General features: G+C 39.9%; 1 protein-coding gene across 3 annotated transcripts in view; it reads right to left on the minus strand.

Annotated features, from left to right (window-relative positions):
- LOC126299422 (E3 ubiquitin-protein ligase HUWE1) overlaps positions 1 to 20352 on the minus strand; it is a 378230-nt gene that overhangs the window by 117883 nt on the left and 239995 nt on the right. For all 3 annotated transcript variants that reach the window (XM_049991320.1, XM_049991321.1, XM_049991322.1), the window contains exons 34-36: positions 19781 to 19940; positions 12037 to 12214; positions 7486 to 7570 (exon numbers count right to left, since the gene is read on the minus strand). In XM_049991320.1, the coding sequence (XP_049847277.1) occupies positions 7486 to 7570; positions 12037 to 12214; positions 19781 to 19940 (423 nt within the window). The remainder of the gene's footprint in view (positions 1 to 7485; positions 7571 to 12036; positions 12215 to 19780; positions 19941 to 20352) is intronic.

Below are 20352 nucleotides of genomic sequence, written 5' to 3' on the forward strand. Positions count from 1 at the left end.
ACTCCTACAAACAAGGTTGCAAGTGATATACAACAGGCAGTAAATGCAGATTAAACAATTCATTTCTGAAGGCTTAAAGGCAGGAGCAGTAATACATAGCCATCATGACTTGGGGGGGGGGGGGGGGGTGAAATGATGCTTCCAACTCAAGAATTGCTGATTTGCCACACCCACTGGACACCCTATCACAATAAAGTACTTCTTGCACTGACTCAGTTGTTTGCTGGACAAAATTTACTGTGGCAGCACCAAAGCAGCAGAGCAATGGATTCTCCAGATGGCCCACATCGTGTGAAATTTGCCTCAGCAGCACCTTAGCAAAATTAGCTGTGGCTGCACCAGATGACTTGTACATACCACACTGAGATATCCCCTGCAGTCTATAATATTCAAATGTCATGTGACACAGATCAGACAGTTCTGGTACACTTGTCAATAGCATTTTTGTCACAAAGAGTGTGGAATGTTTTCTTAGTAGTAAAGTTGTGTGTTTTGTATCAAAATATAAAATCAGGTTCTGCCTATCAAGCTTAGTTTTCTTTTGAAATGCTACTCTCTAATTACTGAACTCTTCAAAACACTGTACTTTGCTTATTTAGCTGTGACTTCATGTAACTGCTCCACAAATGTAATTGTTGAAAAAACTATTATTTTCTAAATGGAGTTGCCATATATGATCCTCAATTTAGATACCCACTTTGAAGAAATTTAGGTTGTTTAGCAGCAGTTCCAGTTAGTCCTGCTTGGACATACAGAATTTTGTATTACCTTTTCACTTAGGTCACAGTAAAGTGAGGTCTGACAACTGACTTTACTACTTGTTGCTCTAATAACATGAAGGTATCAGTTTTAATGTTTATTAAAAATAAATAAATAAATAAATAAAATGCTTCTTAAAACTTCCTGGCAGATTAAAACTGTGTGCCCGACCGAGACTCGAACTCGGGACCTTTGCCTTTCGCGGGCAAGTGCTCTACCATCTGAGCTACCGAAGCACGACTCATGCCCGGTACTCACAGCTTTACTTCTTCGGTAGCTCAGATGGTAGAGCACTTGCCCGCGAAAGGCAAAGGTCCCGAGTTCGAGTCTCGGTCGGGCACACAGTTTTAATCTGCCAGGAAGTTTCATATCAGCGCACACTGGGAGTGCTAGTTCTGCATGGTTCGCAGGAGAGCTTCTGTAAAGTTTGGAAGGTAGGAGACGGATACTGGCAGAAGTAAAGCTGTGAGTACCGGGCGTGAGTCATGCTTCGGTAGCTCAGATGGTAGAGCACTTGCCCGCGAAAGGCAAAGGTCCCGAGTCGAGTCTCGGTCGGGCACACAGTTTTAATCTGCCAGGAAGTTTCATATCAGCGCACACTCCGCTGTAGAGTGAAAATCTCATTCTGAAAATGCTTCTTACTTCTGCAAAAAGAACAAATTCATTTTCTTATATCTATGGCGAGTAAACTATGACATAGTCCCCTTGCAATCAAGTGCTTCTTACTCCAGTTTGGCTATAAGGTTAACTGTCATGGCAAGAAATGAAATCTACAAAATGAAGTACCTGCTTTGTTCATAAATATACTGTTGGTTAGTATTTATAGTCTGTGCCTGTAGACTTAAAAATAATTTTGGCAGACTAATTAGTTTATTTGCACAGTGAAGTCTGAACTTCAGTGCATCATACATAAAACAGCTAATGACTAGATTGCACAATACAAGCTCTATGAATGCATTACTTAAATTGTACGATCCAATCTAGAGTTACATGCTATATCATCATAATAATATCAACTATAACCAATAAGGAAAGATAACTAGCTCATAGTCAAATAGTGACATGAGGTTATAAGGTGTGAAATTATAAATTTCTGCAACCAAATTGTTCCCTAAGAACTGCTTGAGAAATAACACGTTCCTCTGAGGGCATCATGAACACACAAGCTGTGCAGCGACATGATGCATGGCATTACGGCAAACAACTACATTCTATGTGAACTTGCTGCAGCAAATGTCATGGCACCTCCTGGATAATATATTTGTCAGTGTGTGCTATGATATTACACCTTAAGTCAGGGCCGGCCAAATGCTGCACAGTGTGTGGACATGCAGAAGTGCTGCACATGTGAGCACGTGTGCGACAGCGACATCTGTTATTAGACATGTGTCCTAAATGAACGGCGGCGGCTCCACTTCCCTGTTTATGTGGTACAAGCAAGAGCGCAACATACCCAGCCTCGTTTACCACTGGTAACCGTAACACAGAAGTACTGAGAAATGGCAGGTGCTGTGAAAAAGAAAAGGACGGGAGCTCTATGTTCTCAGTCCTTTAAAAATGACAGGGAACAGCAATTTTTTTTTGTAGCCGTTGGTGAAAACTCACAGTGTTTGCTGTGCTGCTGAATAATAGGTGGCCAGCGTAAGTTTTCAATTGGAAGACACTACAATACATATCACAAAGATGAGTGTAGTGTACTCAGCAGTGAAAAACGGCAAACAAAATTAAATGTCCTTAAGAAAATGGATGAGAAACATCAAGTCAATTATCATTTCTCATGATCAGTTATAAATGTGTTTGGATTTATTCCTTTCATAATTAAAAAATATTGTTTACTAACCATGCATTATTGCCTCATTCTGCTCCATGTTACATTATTACCAGGAAAGTTGGTCATTAAACCGATTCTTCCAATGTATACTTAGATTTAGGTTTTATGTGTTAAGGGCTACGCTCAGCTGAAGTCGATAAAACATTACATTCATCTAATTGTCGGTTATTATGCAGATTTCAGATGGAACTGATGAAAGATATAGCAATAATGGTATTGAAGTAACAGGTGATCATTGAGAAGTCTGCGGTTATCATTATGTTCAGAGGTCAGTGAGACAGAAATTATGCGGGTGAAACTGAGGGCACCTAGAATTAGTAATAGGAAACCTTGCATTAGTTTAATGTTATTTGAAATCGTGAATAATGTTCGTTGGATGTCACTAAGTGCTCTCTTTCTTAAATACTAGATAAAAACATTACGTGTATTTACATGCCGTCAGTCAAACTGCCTTAATAAGAACCCACGGTTGTTAACTGCATTACTTGTTTTACTGGGTTAAACTGTTAACATAAAAGCAGACGTCTCAATGAGTAGACTGTGGCAGTATTTTAAATTTTTAATACGCGAAATACCTTCCCATGGTGGGCTTGCAAGCTGTGGAAAGAGCACTAGAATGCGCCAGTACAGAGTATCCCAGCAAGTGAATAAAGCGACATCTGTGCGTAGAAACATGCACTACATGTGCAGGAGTACCGCACGCATGCAGAATTTCTAGCCAGCCCTGCCTTAAGTGTACCACTTAAATTTAAATTAAACCTATGCACATCGTTTTCACTTATGCCCTGCAGTATAATGATTTGGTAGTGGATACCTACAATGCTGACTCACTTTAACTGATTAATTCATAACTGACATTACTCAAACTATTTAATTTGGGGGTACTATCTCCTAGTCACCTGTGAGCACTGACAGAAGCATTGTTAATATTAAGGTGGTGACATTTTTTCACTTCTGCTATTTTTAGTATTTTATACAATAAAATACAGCAGAAGTGTAAAAAGCCACTTTCTATTAATAAATTTCTTGCTTTGATATTCACTATAAGATTCTTAATGTTGTTCCTTTGCAAGGAAGGAGTATTTGTTAATGCTCAAGGCAAGAAGAGTGTAGTGGTAGACAGAAGCCATAAAGTGTGTGTGGCTAACTCATTCAAGAAAGTACTGTGTGTGAAACTTTAACACCTGATTTTGAATCATCTTTCAATGCATAATTCTCATTTAACTCAAGAGTTGACCACTAGATTTTAAAAGTTAATTGGGAATATAACTGTGTTAATGATCATCAAAGTATCTTTCCTGCAGGTGTACTATTCCTGTGCCTCTGTATGAGATGTGTGATATCGACAACAACAACAATGCCATGGCATAGTTTCATAAGTTGGCACTATGAGAGACTGATGACAGCGCACTCTAGCCGGAGCGCGAGAGTTAAATGAGCTCCATCCAGATTCTGCCCATTTGATCAGGAGCAGACAGCCGGGACACTTCGCTTCAGTTTTGCACCTCAGGGAAAAGTTATGTATTACTCTTGTTGCTAAAGTAAAGATTATTTTAATTCACACAGCAGTACCAAGAGATTTTCACCTTTTCCTGCTCCTACCCATGCACCGCCTTCCAGGTGGAATACAAAAAGATGTATGGAAAGTTGAATTGAAAACAGTCTATGAAGTCGCTTGGGTACCTCACTTTGCACTGAAGTGTCTATAGAAGCTAGAGAGATTCATCTTTTAGATTAGCACAGAGTTTTCAGTCTGTCAGAGATTCATTTCTCCTGTATTAAAAGACAGAACAATGATAATGCAAAATCACTCTACCTTCTTGAAATGAACCTCATATGCAGTGATAAAAATTAATTGTGTAATATGCAAAAATAATTAGACAAGAAACTTCCTGACAGATTAAATCTGTGTGCCGGATCGAGAGTTGAACTCGAGACCTTTGCCTTTTGCAGGCAAAGCAAAGGACCCGAGTTCAAGTCTCGGTCAGGGACACCGTTTTAACTTGCTAGGAAGTTTCATTCTGGATTCTTCTTCTTCTTCTTCTTCTTCTTCTTCTTCAACTGCCACTTGCGTCTTTCAGATTGCCACCGCGTCCTCATTGATGTTATCCTTCCATCTGGTTCGTGGCCTTGCAAGCTTCCTTCTGCCCTCTATTGCTCCAGAGAATGCTACTTTAGGTAGTCATTCCTCCTGCATCTCAATTAGATGTCCAGCCCACATCAGTCTCCTATTCTTCATCCTTTGACTAGTATCAGCATGTTGATATAGCTCCTTCAGTTCCTAGTTTTTAAGTATTCTGCACTCCTGTTTTTCTGAGTCTCTCTTGGGCCCCAAAATTTTCCTTAATATTTTCCTTTCAAAAACCTAATTTTTGTTCATCTGGTTTTCTAAATGTGAAGCTTTCTGATCCATATAGAGCTACTGTCAGAATTACACTGTGTTATAGCCTAAGTTTAAAGTTGCTGGAAACAGCTGTACTAGATAACACATCTCTTAGGCTAAAATAAGCTTTATTTGCTGCTGCTATCCTCTCTTTAATTTCAATTTCCCTTTTATTCTGTTCATTGATGATGCTTCCCAAATATTTGTAAGCGTCTACTCTCCTAAAAGTGAGATCATCAATTGTCAGTGGGCTACCATAATTGGGTGCCTTGCTCATGGCCACGTACTCTGTTTTCTTCTCATTAATTCCAAATCCTACTTTCCTTGCAATGTTTCTGTAGGAACTTGTCACGAGTTGTAGGTCTTCTTTGTTTCCACTTATTAGGACAACACTGTCCGCATATGCAAGACTATGTATTTTATTCCTACCCATCTTTACTTCAACTAGGTTTACTTTTTGGTGCTCTCTATCTACCGTTTCTAAAACCAGATTGAAAAATATTGGAGATAAAGCACCTCATTGTCTAAGGCCTGTTCTGACTTCAAACTTGTTTGACACTCCTGTGTTGGTCTTTATTTTGCAATAGGTTTCCTCCAAGCACACCTGTACTAGGCATTCAAATGGTTCAAATGGCTGTGAGCACTATGGGACAAAACATCTGAGGTCATCAGTCCCCTAGAACTTAGAGCTAAATAAACCTAACTAACCTAAGGACATCATACACATCCATGCTCAAGGCAGGATTCGAACCTGCGACCATAGCAGTCACACGGTTCCAGACTGAAGCGCCCAGAACCTCTCTGTCACCGCAGCTAGCATACTAGGCATATTAACTTTACAGGACACAAACTCTTTGAGAACCCTGGTTACTGTGCTCCTGTACATGCTGTCATAAGCTTTTTCGAAGTTAACAAATACCATGTGGATGTCGACATTATGTTCCCATCCTTTCTCAGTTAACTGTGAGAGAATAAAGAGGTGATCACTAGTTGACCTGTCTCTTCTGAAACCACACTGATAGTCATCTATGATTTCTTTGGCTAGTGGTATCATTCTCTGGAGTAGACACTGTGATGGGATTTTGTAGGTTACATTAAGGAGTGAAATTCCTCTATAATTATTACAATCCAGAGGGTCATTCTTCTCTAAAATGGGGCAGACTATGGCAGTTTTCAGTCGTAGTTCATTTTCTCATATACCCATACTTTCCTCATCAATTTCACGATTCTTTTCACCAATTCTGGCCCTCCATTCTTTATTATTTCACCCCTATCTTTACCACCACCTAAAGTTTTATTATTTTTAAAATTTTTATTATTGCCTATATTTCTCCTTCACTGGGTGGCTCTACTTTGATGTCTACTGTGTGTGGCACGTCACATAAAAGAGGTTCAATGGGGTCTTCACAGTATAGTAAATTAGCGAAGCAGTCTGCCCAATGCTGTTCTACTTTAGTTTCACTCGAGACGATTTTTCCTTGGGTTTCTGTAATAAATGTTTCTCACTTTTTATATTTTTGTGTTGATTCCCTTAATTTTTTGGTATATTTGTCTTGTCATGTGATGAATAAAATACTCTTCTGCTTCTTTTATTAGTTACTTGTAATACTTCCATTTCTCCTGCCTTAGCATAGTAGTTGTTTCCTTTCTTATTCTGGTTTACTTGTCTCCAAGATCATTCTGGATTATTAGACAAAATAATTCCTCCCTTACCCAATCATAAATGGGCATTTTAAGGTTTTGGTCTCATTGGTGAAGCAGATTACACATACTTCCTTTTCCTACTATCTACAAGACAATGAGCTACTTATAAATCTGAGGTTCAGCAGAAATGCAGAAGCACAAGCACATGTAAATTTTTCAGAATAATTGACAGTGTAAGGGTGTTTTTATTGTAACACTCTCAATTAGTTACAAACCTCATGGATTTTACTCTATTCCTATCCTTAGAGAAAATAATATTAACACGGTCCAGCTTCTAGCAGAGAAGCATGAGCATACAACTGTTTTCCAGCTATAATGCAGACCTCTGGTGAGTAAGTAATAATTGCATGAATAATAATAAATGATACTCGTAAGTCCTGGATAGAATGAACTTAATCGCCTCTCCCCTCCCACCTCCCACCCCCAAAATACACACAGAAACAAACAGAACAAGGCTATAGTGCCTCAACCAATTGCACTGTACCACACTGTACCCATGTGCATGTTGTTTGTGTTTGTAAACATACTGTAGACTGACACTGCCCAAAAATTCAGCAACATTTTTACTCTTGTTTATGTGCTGTGTGCTCTCAGGTGCGCCTCAGTTATAGTCAGCCAGGTTAGTAATGTTTTTATAAAATAATGAAAGGAAAAAAAAGGAATCATCATTACCAATGGGGAAAAATGTACGTCAACTAGGAGAGAGAATTTCTGGAGATCTATGAAGATAAAGATGCTCTTTATTAGGGGCATGCAGTTTCATTAGGATTTTAAGGTTAACTGACATATAAAGAATGCATTTACATACCTTCTTCATCATCATCCATGTGGTTGACGTCAGTATCTGAAGGTTCAGAATCATCTGAATCGTCACTGTCAAGTTCAGCTGTACCCTGTAAATTATTTTAAACATTAAAAACTGTAGCAATAATATCTCATACAGTTTTGTATCTTGCACTCTTAATGGGGAACCATGGAAAGTGTACTCTCCTATACAAAAGCATACCCAGAATCTGAGCTAGGGGGAGATTCACATTATCTTTGCAGTGTATGGCACAAGAGTTCTGAGTTTCATGACAAATGGTCCTGGATACAACTGCTACTAGTCAGCATACATTAAATGTTCCACCTTTCTTCAAAGTGATACTGAATTGTTATGTCTGTGTGTGGCAGTGGAAGATGTGAGTTCTGTTCATAAAAACCATTTTTTCTGGTGAGGGGGATTGCTCCTTCGACTGATTAAATGAACCCTTGGTGTGCACTACTTCTTTGGAACTTCAACTGATCTTTGCAGTACAGGGCCCAGGCCGACAAGTACTTCTTTGGGTTTTGCGAGACATCTTTAGGTAAATTCTGCTACGGTAGCTATTGACAGCATCACACATTACCCTTTTGACAGTCAACCACTTTTCATTCAGCATCTACCTATAGCCCTATGCTTCATTTTAAAACTGTTGTGCAGTGCTGACTGTTTCTTTAGTTTCTTCACACAAATTGTATACCATGGGAGGTTCCTCCAGTCACAAACTGCTCTACTAGGTACCTATCAATCCAATGTTTGGTCACCTATTCTTTTAAATGTCAACGAAAGTTCTTTCACATGCTGCTGACCGGTGGAAAATGTTTTGACTTCTTTTTTTAAGGAATGACACTACTTCCTGAATCTAATTTACTGAACATGTATACCTTTCTACTTGGTCTATTTGCCTTTGTACTTCAATAATCTCTGTTAGAACAGCTTCATGGTCACTGATACCCCATTTAAAGCATACAAAAATCCACAGAATTTAGGTTTTTTGTTAACAACGGAGCTAATATATTTCCAGCATATGAGGGCTTTTGAACAAGTTGTTCCAAGTAGTTTTCAGTTATTTCAGAGGATGTCCTGTTACACTCACCACTTACTAAACTGTAATTTTCCCAATCAATCAATGGATGATTGAAGCCAGAAATGTAAGTACTAATAAGCTCAGGTTAACTCAGTTTTCCTTTACATCTGGTGATGAGTCTTGTCAGTAGAAGGACATAGTTAAGTTTCTGCACACACTTCATACTAATACTTGCCCAAATAATCTTACACAGATCATCAATTTGCCTGTGGAATTGAGTGTCTGCTGCAACAAATACACCATCCCCATCTCAAACTTACTTTCAATATACACTGATTTTTACCTTAATAATGTCCTTACTGTCAATTTATGTGTTTAGCCAGCTTTCTGGATCTAGTATTACATGAGCCCCTAACGTTTTAGAATTGCTTCAAACTCTGACACTTGAAAAGGTTTCAGCAGTACTTTACTAGGATTTAAATTGTTTCATTGGAAGTGGGGACAGCAGCATTTCTCTGGGTATTAAAATAATTCTTTGGTACCTCCTATAGTTACAAGTTGTATAAACCCTTATGTGCTTTCCATACACATCCAGCCATTGGGATAGCAACCTCTGATGCGTAGTGCACCCCCGACTCATTTAGTCAGAGACTCTAGCTCTCATTCATATGCTGCAAGCATAAGAAGTCAGGCTGTAACATTCAAAGTCTCCGGTTAAAGTTGCCTGGTTAGCTCAGAACTGAGGACCCTATTCAGTTCAGGAAAAAATGCTGCAGATTGTGAGCTTCCTTGAACCTCCATGAGCAAGATCAATCTTCTCAACAGTCTCTGCCATTCACTAGAATAAACCAAATATGACTTCAGAGACAAGACACCAGGCAATGTTCATTCCAACATGCACCACAATCTGCAGCTTCTTGTATCTTGTTCTCTCAATGACTGCCAGAACAGCCTGTTAAATATGTTAAATGAAACCTCCAAGTATATACATAGAGCACATGATGATCCTCCCCATCTCTTGCTATCATTTTTAAAAAACACAAATTGGTAGAGCACTTGCCCACGAAAGGCAAAAGACCAGAGTTCGAGTCTCAGCCTGGCACACAGTTTTAATCTGCCAGGAAGTTTTATATCAGCACACACACACACACACACACACACACACACACTGCTGCAGAGGGAAAATTTCATTCTGGAAACAGCCCCCAAGCTGTGGCTAAGCCATGTCTCCGCAATATCCTTTCTTTCAGGAGTGCTAGTTCTGCAAGGTTCACAGGAGAGCTTCCGTGAAGTTTGGAAGATAGGAGACGAGGTACTGGTAGAAGTAAATCTGTGTGGACGGGGCACGAGTCACGCTTGAGTAGCTCAGTTGGTAGAGCACTTGCCCGCGAAAGGCAAAGATCCCGAGTTGGAGTCTCAGCCCGGCAAACAGTTTTAATCTGCCAGGAAGTTTCATATCAGCGCACACACTGTTGCAGAGTGAAAATTTCATTCTGGAAACACAAATTTAGTTTACAACTGACTATAAACTAGTACTATGAATTATATATACTACATCATGATACAAATAAGCCATAACACAGAGAATGAGAGATCATGGGACAAAAACAAACAGGTTGACTTACCTAACATACACAATCTCAGCAAAGAAATAATCTGAAGTCGAATTACATACATAAGCAAGCATACAAAAGGATGGATTTTTTTACTTAGCTGAATTTTTGACACCTTCTACTCAAGTGTGTCAACAGTAAACACTGTAGCATCAATTTACCCCACTCAAAATTACAAAAATCAGAGGACATAAAAAAAACCACATTTTCCACATGACACAGCTAACAACGAAATCTGAGTCATCAATTAGGTAAATTTTTGTTGAAATTACTCTACAACTCCATATTGTGGTTCCTTGGTTTTACAGGTCACTTTTGTTTTTTTTCTTTTCTTTTTGTGTTCATAATCATTTGTTTAGATGTTTAATAGTTCCAAGCAATACACATAGAAATATATTTTTATGAATGGTAGACATATGTAGACATATGGTAGACATATGTACATCTGTTGTCTAAAAATATACCGTCTATGACAATAGGGCAGAATTTGCAGATATGGATTTTGTACATGTTTGTAATACTATCATTTCCCAAATAGAAATTATTATTATCCATCTGGCATTGCCATTTCCACATCAAACTGCTGATGTGTTCTCTGAAATTTGCCTAATATTACACAAATGTAATGAATGAATTACCTATCAGATTATCCTGCCTCTTTCTGCAGTTTTCACCTTATTCTCCATGAATTACTGAAGAGCGTGGCAGACAGTACATCTTTTATAGGGTATATTGATGTATCTCTCAGTTCTACTAATGAATAGTGTGTGGAAAGAAAGTATATCTGTATGTCTGTGTGTGAGCCAAATTAATTAGACCCAATTGAATTCTATAGGGAACCACAATAGAAATTCCTGAATGGAATTATACACAAAATAAAGGAAAGAGAACCACTCACCTATAGCTGACTGATATTTGGCATACAGAAACACATACAGTGAAATATTTATACTAGTCTTCCTTCAAGTCGTCTCTTTCTCTTGTGGAAGTACACACATTCAAACAAACAATCACATGGATATCCAAACATGTAGGTGACTTCTCTGTATAAAAAGGCTAGAAGAATGGACCCATATTGGTTTGCTGCAGAACTCCTGAATATACTTGAAGTTCAGATATAATACATTTTTTAGATACCAAGAAGCTTACGTCCATGAATCATTACAGATTTAGAGAGCATTGCACATGCAAAACTCAGCTTGCCCTTTTCTTATATGATGTACTGCAAACTACGGATTAAAGGCAACAGGCAGATTCCACACTCCTAGATTTCTGAAATGCATCTGCAGACTTAAAGAAATATGTCAGTGGCTCTACGACCTCTTAAGTAATAGAACCCAGTATGTTGTCCTCAACAGCATGTGTTCATCGGAGACCAGGATATAATCAGGAGTGCCCAGGGAAGTGTGGTGAGACTGCTATTATTTTTCTATATACATAAATGATTTGGCGGACATGATTCTCAAGAGTTTTTTAATCAGGTTATCATAAAACGTATGATGTCATGTCTGAGTACCTTCCTGTTAATACTTTCTAATATTTCTATTTCAATTAACTACAAAATTCACAGTCTTTGTCACTATCAAACAGAATGCAAAGACATAACATCACAATGTTCTGTGTCAGTCAGGAAGTTTCATATCAGTGCACACTCTGTTGCAGAGTGAAAATTTCATTCTGGAAACACAAATTTAGTTTACAACTGACTATAAACTAGTACTATGAATTATATATACTACATCATGATACAAACAAGCACCCCCCCCCCCCCCCCCCAACCACACACAAAAAGTGAACAGTACTAGACTTTATGTAGAGCCTTCTACAGTCTCCCAAAGTAATGAATGTCCTTTGTATGTAGTAGTAAGAAGGTAAGTTTTTTTTAAGTAATTTTAACAATAAGAACTTTTAGCTTACTCTATTTTCAAACTGTATAGACTGGGCAGAATTTTCTCTAAACTGAGGTTGAGTTTCTGCTGTTGAAGGAAGTGCACTAGCAGCATCTCCTCCTCTAGAATTTGGTTCTACTTCAACTTCAACTTCTGCTCCATAATCAGAATTCAGGACCATCGCGTCATCAACAGCACCGTCTCTCCTGAAAGCATATGTTCAGAGTAGGAGTTAAAGATTAATTATTACAGTTGAGTTTATGAACAAATAATCTGATTTCCTTGCATTTTTACTTGCTGTAATTGAAAAATTTGAAGCTGCACATGTTAGTTCTTTCTTCTAACCAAGTCCAGTTACAACTGTTTTTAGGACAAAGTCTTATGAACATTTCCAATATACAATGCCTGCTGAAAATGTGAAGCAACCAGAAGGGAAGGAGAATATGGAATGTAACTTCATGGGTGCAGCTGGTATGAGAAATTATTTATGTGATTTTGTTGTTGTTATCTTCAGTCCTGAGACTGCTTTGATGCAGCTCTTCATGCTACCCTATCCTGTGCAAGATACTTCATCTCCCAGTACTTACTGCAACCCACATCCTTCTGAATCTGCTTAGTGTATTTATCTCTTGGTCTCCCTTTACGATTTTCACCCTCCACGCTCCCCTCCAATGCTAAATTTGTAATCCCTTGATGCCTCAGAACATGTCCTACCAACCGGTCCCTTCTTCTTATCAAGTTGTGCCACAAACTCCTCTCCTCCCCAATTCTATTCAATACATCATTAGTTATGTGATCTGCCCATCTAATCTTCAGCATTCTTCTGTAGCACCACATTTCGAAAGCTTCTATTCTCTTCTTGTCAAAACTATTTATCAGAATGTCAGATCCCTTAACCGGGCAGGTAGATTTGAAAATTTGAAAAGGGAAATGGAAGTTAGATATAGCAGGAATTAGTAAAGTTCGGTGGCAGGAGGAACAAGACTTTTGGTCAGGTGAATACAGGGGTATAAATACAAAATCAAATAAGGGTAATGCAAGAGTGGGTTTAATAATGAATAAAAAAATAGGAGTGCAGGTAAGCTACTACAAACAGCATAGTGAATGCATTATTGTGGCCAAGACAGACATGCAGCCCATGCCTACTACAGTAGTACAGGTTTATATGCCAACTAGCTCTGCAAATGAAGAAATTGATGAAATGTATGATGAGATAAAAGAAATTATTCAGGTAGTGAAGGGAGACGAAAATTTTATAGTCATGGGTGACTGGAATTCGAGATTAAGAAAAGGGAGAGAAGGAAACAAAGTAGGTGAATATGGATTGGGGCTAAGAAATGAAAGACGAAGCTGCCTGGTAGAGTTTTGCACAGAGCATAACTTAATCATAGCTAACAATTGGTTCAAGAATCATGAAAGAAGGTTGTATACATGGAAGAAGCCTGGAGATACTGACAGGTTTCAGATAGATTACATAATGGTAAGACAGAGATTTAGGAACCAGGTTTTAAATTTTTAAGACATTTCCAGGGGCAGATGTCGACCCTGACCACAATCTATTTCTTATGAACTGTAGAATAAAACTGAAGAAACTGCAAAGAGGTGGGAATTTAAGGAGATGGGACCTGGATAAACTGAAAGAACCAGAGGTTGTACAGAGTTTCAGGGAGAGCATAAGGAAACAATTGACAGGAATGGGGAAAAGAAGTACAGTAGAAGAAGAATGGGTGGCTTTGAGAGATGAAGTAGTGAAGGCAGCAAAGGATCAAGTAGGTAATAAGACAAGGGCTTTTAGAACTCCTTTGGTAAAAGAAGAAATATTGAAATTAAATGATGAAAGGAGAAAATATAAAAATGCAGTAAATGGAGCGGGCAAAAAGGAGTACAGACGTCTCAAAAATGACATCGACAGGAAGTGCAAAATGGTTAAGCAGGGATGGCTAGAGGACAAATGTAAGGCTGTAGAGGCTTATCTCACTAGGGGGTAAGATAGATACTGCCTACAGGAAAGTTAAAGAGACCTTTGGAGAAAAGAGAACCACTTGTATGAACATCAAGAGCTCAGATGAAAACCCAGTTCTAAGTAAAGAAGTGAGAGCAGAAAGGTGGAAGGAGTATATAGAGGGTCTATACAAGGGTGATGTACTTGAGGACAATATTATGGAAATGGAAGGGGGTGTAGATGAAATGGGAGATATCATACTATGTGAAGAATTGGACAGAGCACTGAAAGACCCGAGTCAAAACAAGGCTCCGGGAGTAGACAACATTCCATTAGCACTACTGATGGCCTTGGGAGAGCCAGTCCTGACAAAACTCTACCATTGGGTGAGCAAGATGTATGAGACAGGTGAAATACCCTCAGACTTCAAGAAGACTCTAATAATTCCAATCCCAAAGAAAGCAGGAGTTGACAGATGTGAAAATTACCGAACTATCAGTTTAACAAGTCACAGTTGTACATTACTAACATGAATTCTTTACAGATGAATGGAAAAACTGGTAGAAGCCGACCTCGGTGAAGATCAGTTTGGATTCCGTAGAAATGTTGGAACACGTGAGGCAATACTGACCTTATGCCTTATCTTAGAAGAAAGATTAAGGAAAGGCAAACCTACATTTCTAGCATTTGTAGACTTAGAGAAAGCTTTTGACAATGTTGACTGGAATACTCTCTGAAATTCTGAAGGTGGCAGGGGTATAATACAGGGAGCGAAAGGCTATTTACAATTTGTACAGAAACCAGATGGCAGTTATAAGAATCGAGGGGCATGAAAGGGAAGCAGTGGTTGGGAAGGGAGTGAGACAGGGTTGTAGCCTCTCCCCGATGTTATTTAATCTGTATATTGAGCAAGCAGTAAAGGAAACAAAAGAAAAATTCGGAGTAGGTATTAAAATCCATGGAAAAGAAATAAAAACTTTGAGGTTCACTGATGACATTGTAATTCTGTCAGAGACAGCAAAGGACTTGGAAGAGCAGTTGAACGGAATGGACAGTGTCTTGAAAGGAGGATACAAGATGAACATCAACAAAAGCAAAATAAGGATAATGGAATGTAGTTGAATTAAATCAGGTGATGCTGAGGGTATTAGGTTAGGAAATGAGACACTTAAAGTAGTAAAGGAGTTTTGCTATTTGGGGAGCAAAATAACTGATGATGGTCGAAGTAGAGAAGATATACACTCCTGGAAATGGAAAAAAGAACACATTGACACCGGTGTGTCAGACCCACCATACTTGCTCCGGACACTGCGAGAGGTCTGTACAAGCAATGATCATACGCACGGCACAGCGGACACACCAGGAACCGCGGTGTTGGCCGTCGAATGGCGCTAGCTGCGCAGCATTTGTGCACCGCCGCCGTCAGTGTCAGCCAGTTTGCCGTGGTATACGGAGCTCCACCGCAGTCTTTAACACTGGTAGCATGCCGCGACAGCGTGGGCGTGAACCGTATGTGCAGTTGACGGACTTTGAGCGAGGGCGTATAGTGGGCATGCGGGAGACCGGGTGGACGTACTGCCGAATTGCTCAACACGTGGGGCGTGAGGTCTCCACAGTACATCGATGTTGTCGCCAGTGGTCGGCGGAAGGTGCAAGTGCCCGTCGACCTGGGACTGGACCGCAGCGACGCACGAATGCACGCCAAGACCGTAGGATCCTACGCAGTGCCGTAGGGGACTGCACCGCCACTTCCCAGCAAATTAGGGACACTGTTGCTCCTGGGGTATCGGCGAGGACCATTCGCAACCGTCTCCATGAAGCTGGGCTACGGTCCCGCACATCGTTAGGCCGTCCTCCGCTCACGCCCCAACATCGTGCAGCCCGCCTCCAGTGGTGTCACGACAGGCGTGAATGGAGGGACGAATGGAGACGTGTTGTCTTCAGCGATGAGAGTCGCTTCTGCCTTGGTGCCAATGATGGTCGTATGCGTGTTTGGCGCCGTGCAGGTGAGCGCCACAATCAGGACTGCATACGACCGAGGCACACAGAGCCAACACCCGGCATCATGGTGTGGGGAGCGATCTCCTATACTGGCCGTACACCTCTGGTGATCGTCGAGGGGACACTGAATAGTGCACGGTACATCCAAACCGTCATCGAACCCATCGTTCTACCATTCCTAGACCGGCAAGGGAACTTGCTGTTCCAACATGACAATGCACGTCCGCATGTATCCCGTGCCACCCAACGTGCTCTAGAATGTGTAACTCATCTACCCTGGCCAGCAAGATCTCCGGATCTGTCCCCCATTGAGCATGTTTGGGACTGGATGAAGTGTCGTCTCACGCGGTCTGCACGTCCAGCACGAACGCTGGTCCAACTGAGGCGCCAGGTGGAAATGGCATAGCAAGCCGTTCCACAGGACTACATCCAGCATCTCTACGATCGTCTCCATGGGAGAATAGCAGCCTGCATTGCTGCGAAAGGTGGATATACACTGTACTAGTGCCGACATTGTGCATGCTCTGTTGCCTGTGTCTATGTGCCTGTGGTTCTGTCAGTGTGATCATGTGATGTATCTGACCCCAGGAATGTGTCAATAAAGTTTCCCCTTCCTGGGACAATGAATTCACGATGTTCTTATTTCAATTTCCAGGAGTGTAAAATGTAGACTGGCAATGGCAAGGAAAGCGTTTCTGAAGAAGATAAATTTGTTAACATCGAGTAAAATCAAATTTACAAAGACCTTAGCAGTATGAACCCCTTTTCAGTCTGGCATTTCATCCCTTCTGGCCTGGATACACAGATTGACTCAGTTGAGAATGGTGCCACTTAGCCTTTGTATCCTCTCCTCAGGCAAGCTGGCCCACAAATGTTTTACCTGGTTTTTGATAGCCTTCACAAGAGTACTTCAACATCATGCAGAAAATTCATAGAGGCATGTGCCATGTGTGGACAAGCATCATCCTATTGAAAAAGAGATGTCACATGAGAGGTAATACTTGAGAAACCAGTATGTTATACAACATACTATTGTGCTGTCACAGTTACTTCAACCATTACCATCTGCACCATGAAGTCATACCCAATCATTCCCACACCATGATGCCAGAAGTAACTCACTGGAATATCTCCTCAGGTCTCCAACAATCACCAACGACAGTCATCAAGGATAGTGAAAAAGCACAATTCATTGATGAACAAAATGTGATGCCATTTATCAGCAGTGCATGTTCCCCCGTCTGGCACCACTAAAATGCAGCTATCTGTGTTTGTGTGTGTTAATGGCAGCCTTCACATGGGATGTTAATTCTGTAGCCTAGCTGGTGTTCTACCAGAAAAAGCGAGATAATGTAGAATACTGCACGGAGTCAGTGACTTTTTCGCATGTCAGTGCAGATGTGAGTGGATTAAGATGTGATTGGGGAAATACAGTGATTGCAGTTGGCTGGAAACTTGACAACTATTATGCCTGCCCTCACACTGCCACTGTCACATCATAATGCCTTGAAAATCTGGATGTAGCACGATTTGACCACCCGTTCCAACTCTTTCTGGTGATGATACACTGTCTCATACAAATATTCAGCATCTCCGTGTCCTTCACAGTGATCACTCAATGTCTGATGCTGTTCATGCCCTTTATACACCATGTCGTGCCTTGTAACCTTCCAAGTCATCCTTTCCTTTCAGGAAAGGATGACTCATAGCTGTACTCTATCATTTTTAAATCATATCACCGTCTTTGAGTGCATTGCACATTCCTAATGGAAGGTAACTTTATGCCCTGTAACCTCTACAGATGAACAACAACAATGTCTCTGGTGGCTGTTCTTCTGATAATTTACATACCCACTGATGGTATGTATGTGTACAAAGGTACAGTGACATCTGATTATGTCTTCTGGGTGCTTAATTTCTAACAGGCAATCTACCAAGTCGTGACCTGGTTACACAAATCCATATGAGAACAATAAAATAAAAAAGTAACAAATGAATTAATTACATGAAAGGATGAAACTGAGTTTGACGAACAATTATGTGCACCAACATTCACTGAATAGAATTTGTTAATTGCCTGAAGAAATCACATCTAGCTTTGATAATGACCCCAGTTCTGTGAGTAAGGAAGTCTACAAGTGTCTTCAAGTATACCACATCCAGCTGAAGCCACAGCTGGTACTAGCAAATAGTGGAAACGTTGGTTGCTCTGTTTCACCACTGTTCATGTAATCCCAGACATTGTCCACAGGATGAAAAATCTATTGATTTAGTCGGGGCAATTGAGGTACAATAGGCTGCCCAAGTGTGTGTCAAAACAGGAAGTTGTGCATACAACCTTGTAAATACAGCTCGTCTTCCTCAAAGACTGAAGTGTCCACATTTCTACATTGATCTGGACAACTAACTGGCACTGGCACTGGCACTTACACAACACTTCACTTCACTTCCACGACTTTCACCAGCAGTGAAGGATGACCACTGGTTCCAGTTCCACACCACCTACAGCACTCCAAAGAAAGTGGTTGGCTTGTTTATGGGTATGATTAATATTTTGTCCCATGAACTTACAATGACCAATGGTGGGTATTCTAATAGTGTGCTAGCATACTTAAGGTGGTTCAACATGGAGTCCTATACACTGAAGTTGAATGAGTGTCAGGTTTATTTTGACTGATTAAACCGGGCAAAAATTTCTAAACACAAAAAACAAAAAGGATGAAAACTAATTAGGATATAATGACAAAAGAGAAAAGTTATGTTAAGGAAACAACAAATAAAACAATGAAAAATTGGCAGAATTACTGCAAGAATGTGTGTAGCAGGCACATTAATAGAATTTAAATGAAAGTGCAACAATAGTTTTTCCACCAGATTAAGAGATATGACTAAGTCAAAGAATATTCTGCAAAACAAGGCTATATATTTAGGTTACCCTACAATACTGGCTCCTCACAGAACCATTTTGAGGCTTCTACAAAGAGTTTCCCACCTATGGGGGGAAATGGGCAGTTAAGTACTGAATAACATATTTTCTTAGTGTGTTATATGAAGAATAAGGAAGACAAGAATTTAACATTATGCAAAGATGTGTCATTAGGTCTGGAGTAGGAGTTCTGATATGAAAGACAGGGAAGAAAACTATCAATCTCATTTTCAAAGTAACAATTCTTAGATTAACCGTTTTCAATCCAGGAAACCATGGCACACCTAGTTGTGAATGACCAAATAGGAATTTGTAAGGTGTTCCTCCTGAATCTGAGTCTAGTGTCTCAAGCAATGTGTCATTTTACTTGAAAAGCTGTATACAGGATGGAAGAGGAAAATCAGATTGACTAGGGTTTGACATAATTTCAACAAAAAGGCCATTAAAGACATAATGCAATCACAGGAAATTGCCAGTAACCTTTCAGAAGTCACAACACTGGTATTCACCTTAAGTGGTTTAGGGAAGTATCAGAAAATGTTATTCTAGAATACCAGAGAACTCTTTGAACCCGCAAATGTGAGTCCCCTGTGATAACCATTGTACCATGCAGTCACTGGGAGACGAAAAGCCAGTGCAATAAATTCTTGGATGAGCAGTGCTAAATGCAAAAGCAAAATTAAAACATCTGCAAATACCACAAGCATTATCAATTAAATTTTCACAAGAAGGAAAAATCTAATATATTGCTTCTTGTTCCAAACTGACAGGAACCTGTTCCTCATATCTTAAATGTGAATGTGTGCACAGCAAGGTAACAGTAATACTGTGTATAGGCCTGCATGTTCTAAAATATTGTGAATCAAATTTAGTACAGTAAGTAAATGATATTTTTATTAGCACCTGGCATTTGTATCTGTCGAAGCATTCTCACTGTCTTGCTCTTCCCTGTTCTGTTGATTTTCAGTGCTTGTCCTCTCAGATGAGTCTTGAGCAACTGTATTTGCAGCATCACTGGTAATTTCTTCTAGTTCTTCGACCTGGGCACTTCCTGTGGCACCATCTGTAAACATAAATCATAACATGTAAGGACATTATTATTATTATTATTATTATTATTATTATTATTATTATTATTAATCTGATCAGAAATGTTTTAACATCTCTGAGAATTGGAAAGGCTGCTCAGCACATCTAGGAAATTCAATGTCAATCCTAGTACTGTCAACAAAAAAAGCCAAAACCTAACCTTTTGTTCCGACAGATAGGTAGGTTAGTTGGTTGGTTGGTTAAGGGAATAAACAGTGAGGTCATCAGTCCCCCAGACAATTGGTAGTTCATCTGGAATTAATGGCCTTTGCAAGAAATTTGATCAGATTATGCAAGTACGTAGGAGATTTTTGGTGCTGAAAGCAATGTTGATGCCATAACAAGAAAGTAGTGCTCCACTTTCTGGCCCTGACAGGCCAGTGGAA

This window comes from Schistocerca gregaria, chromosome X, assembly GCF_023897955.1.
Source record: "Schistocerca gregaria isolate iqSchGreg1 chromosome X, iqSchGreg1.2, whole genome shotgun sequence".
NCBI lineage: Eukaryota > Metazoa > Arthropoda > Insecta > Orthoptera > Acrididae > Schistocerca > Schistocerca gregaria.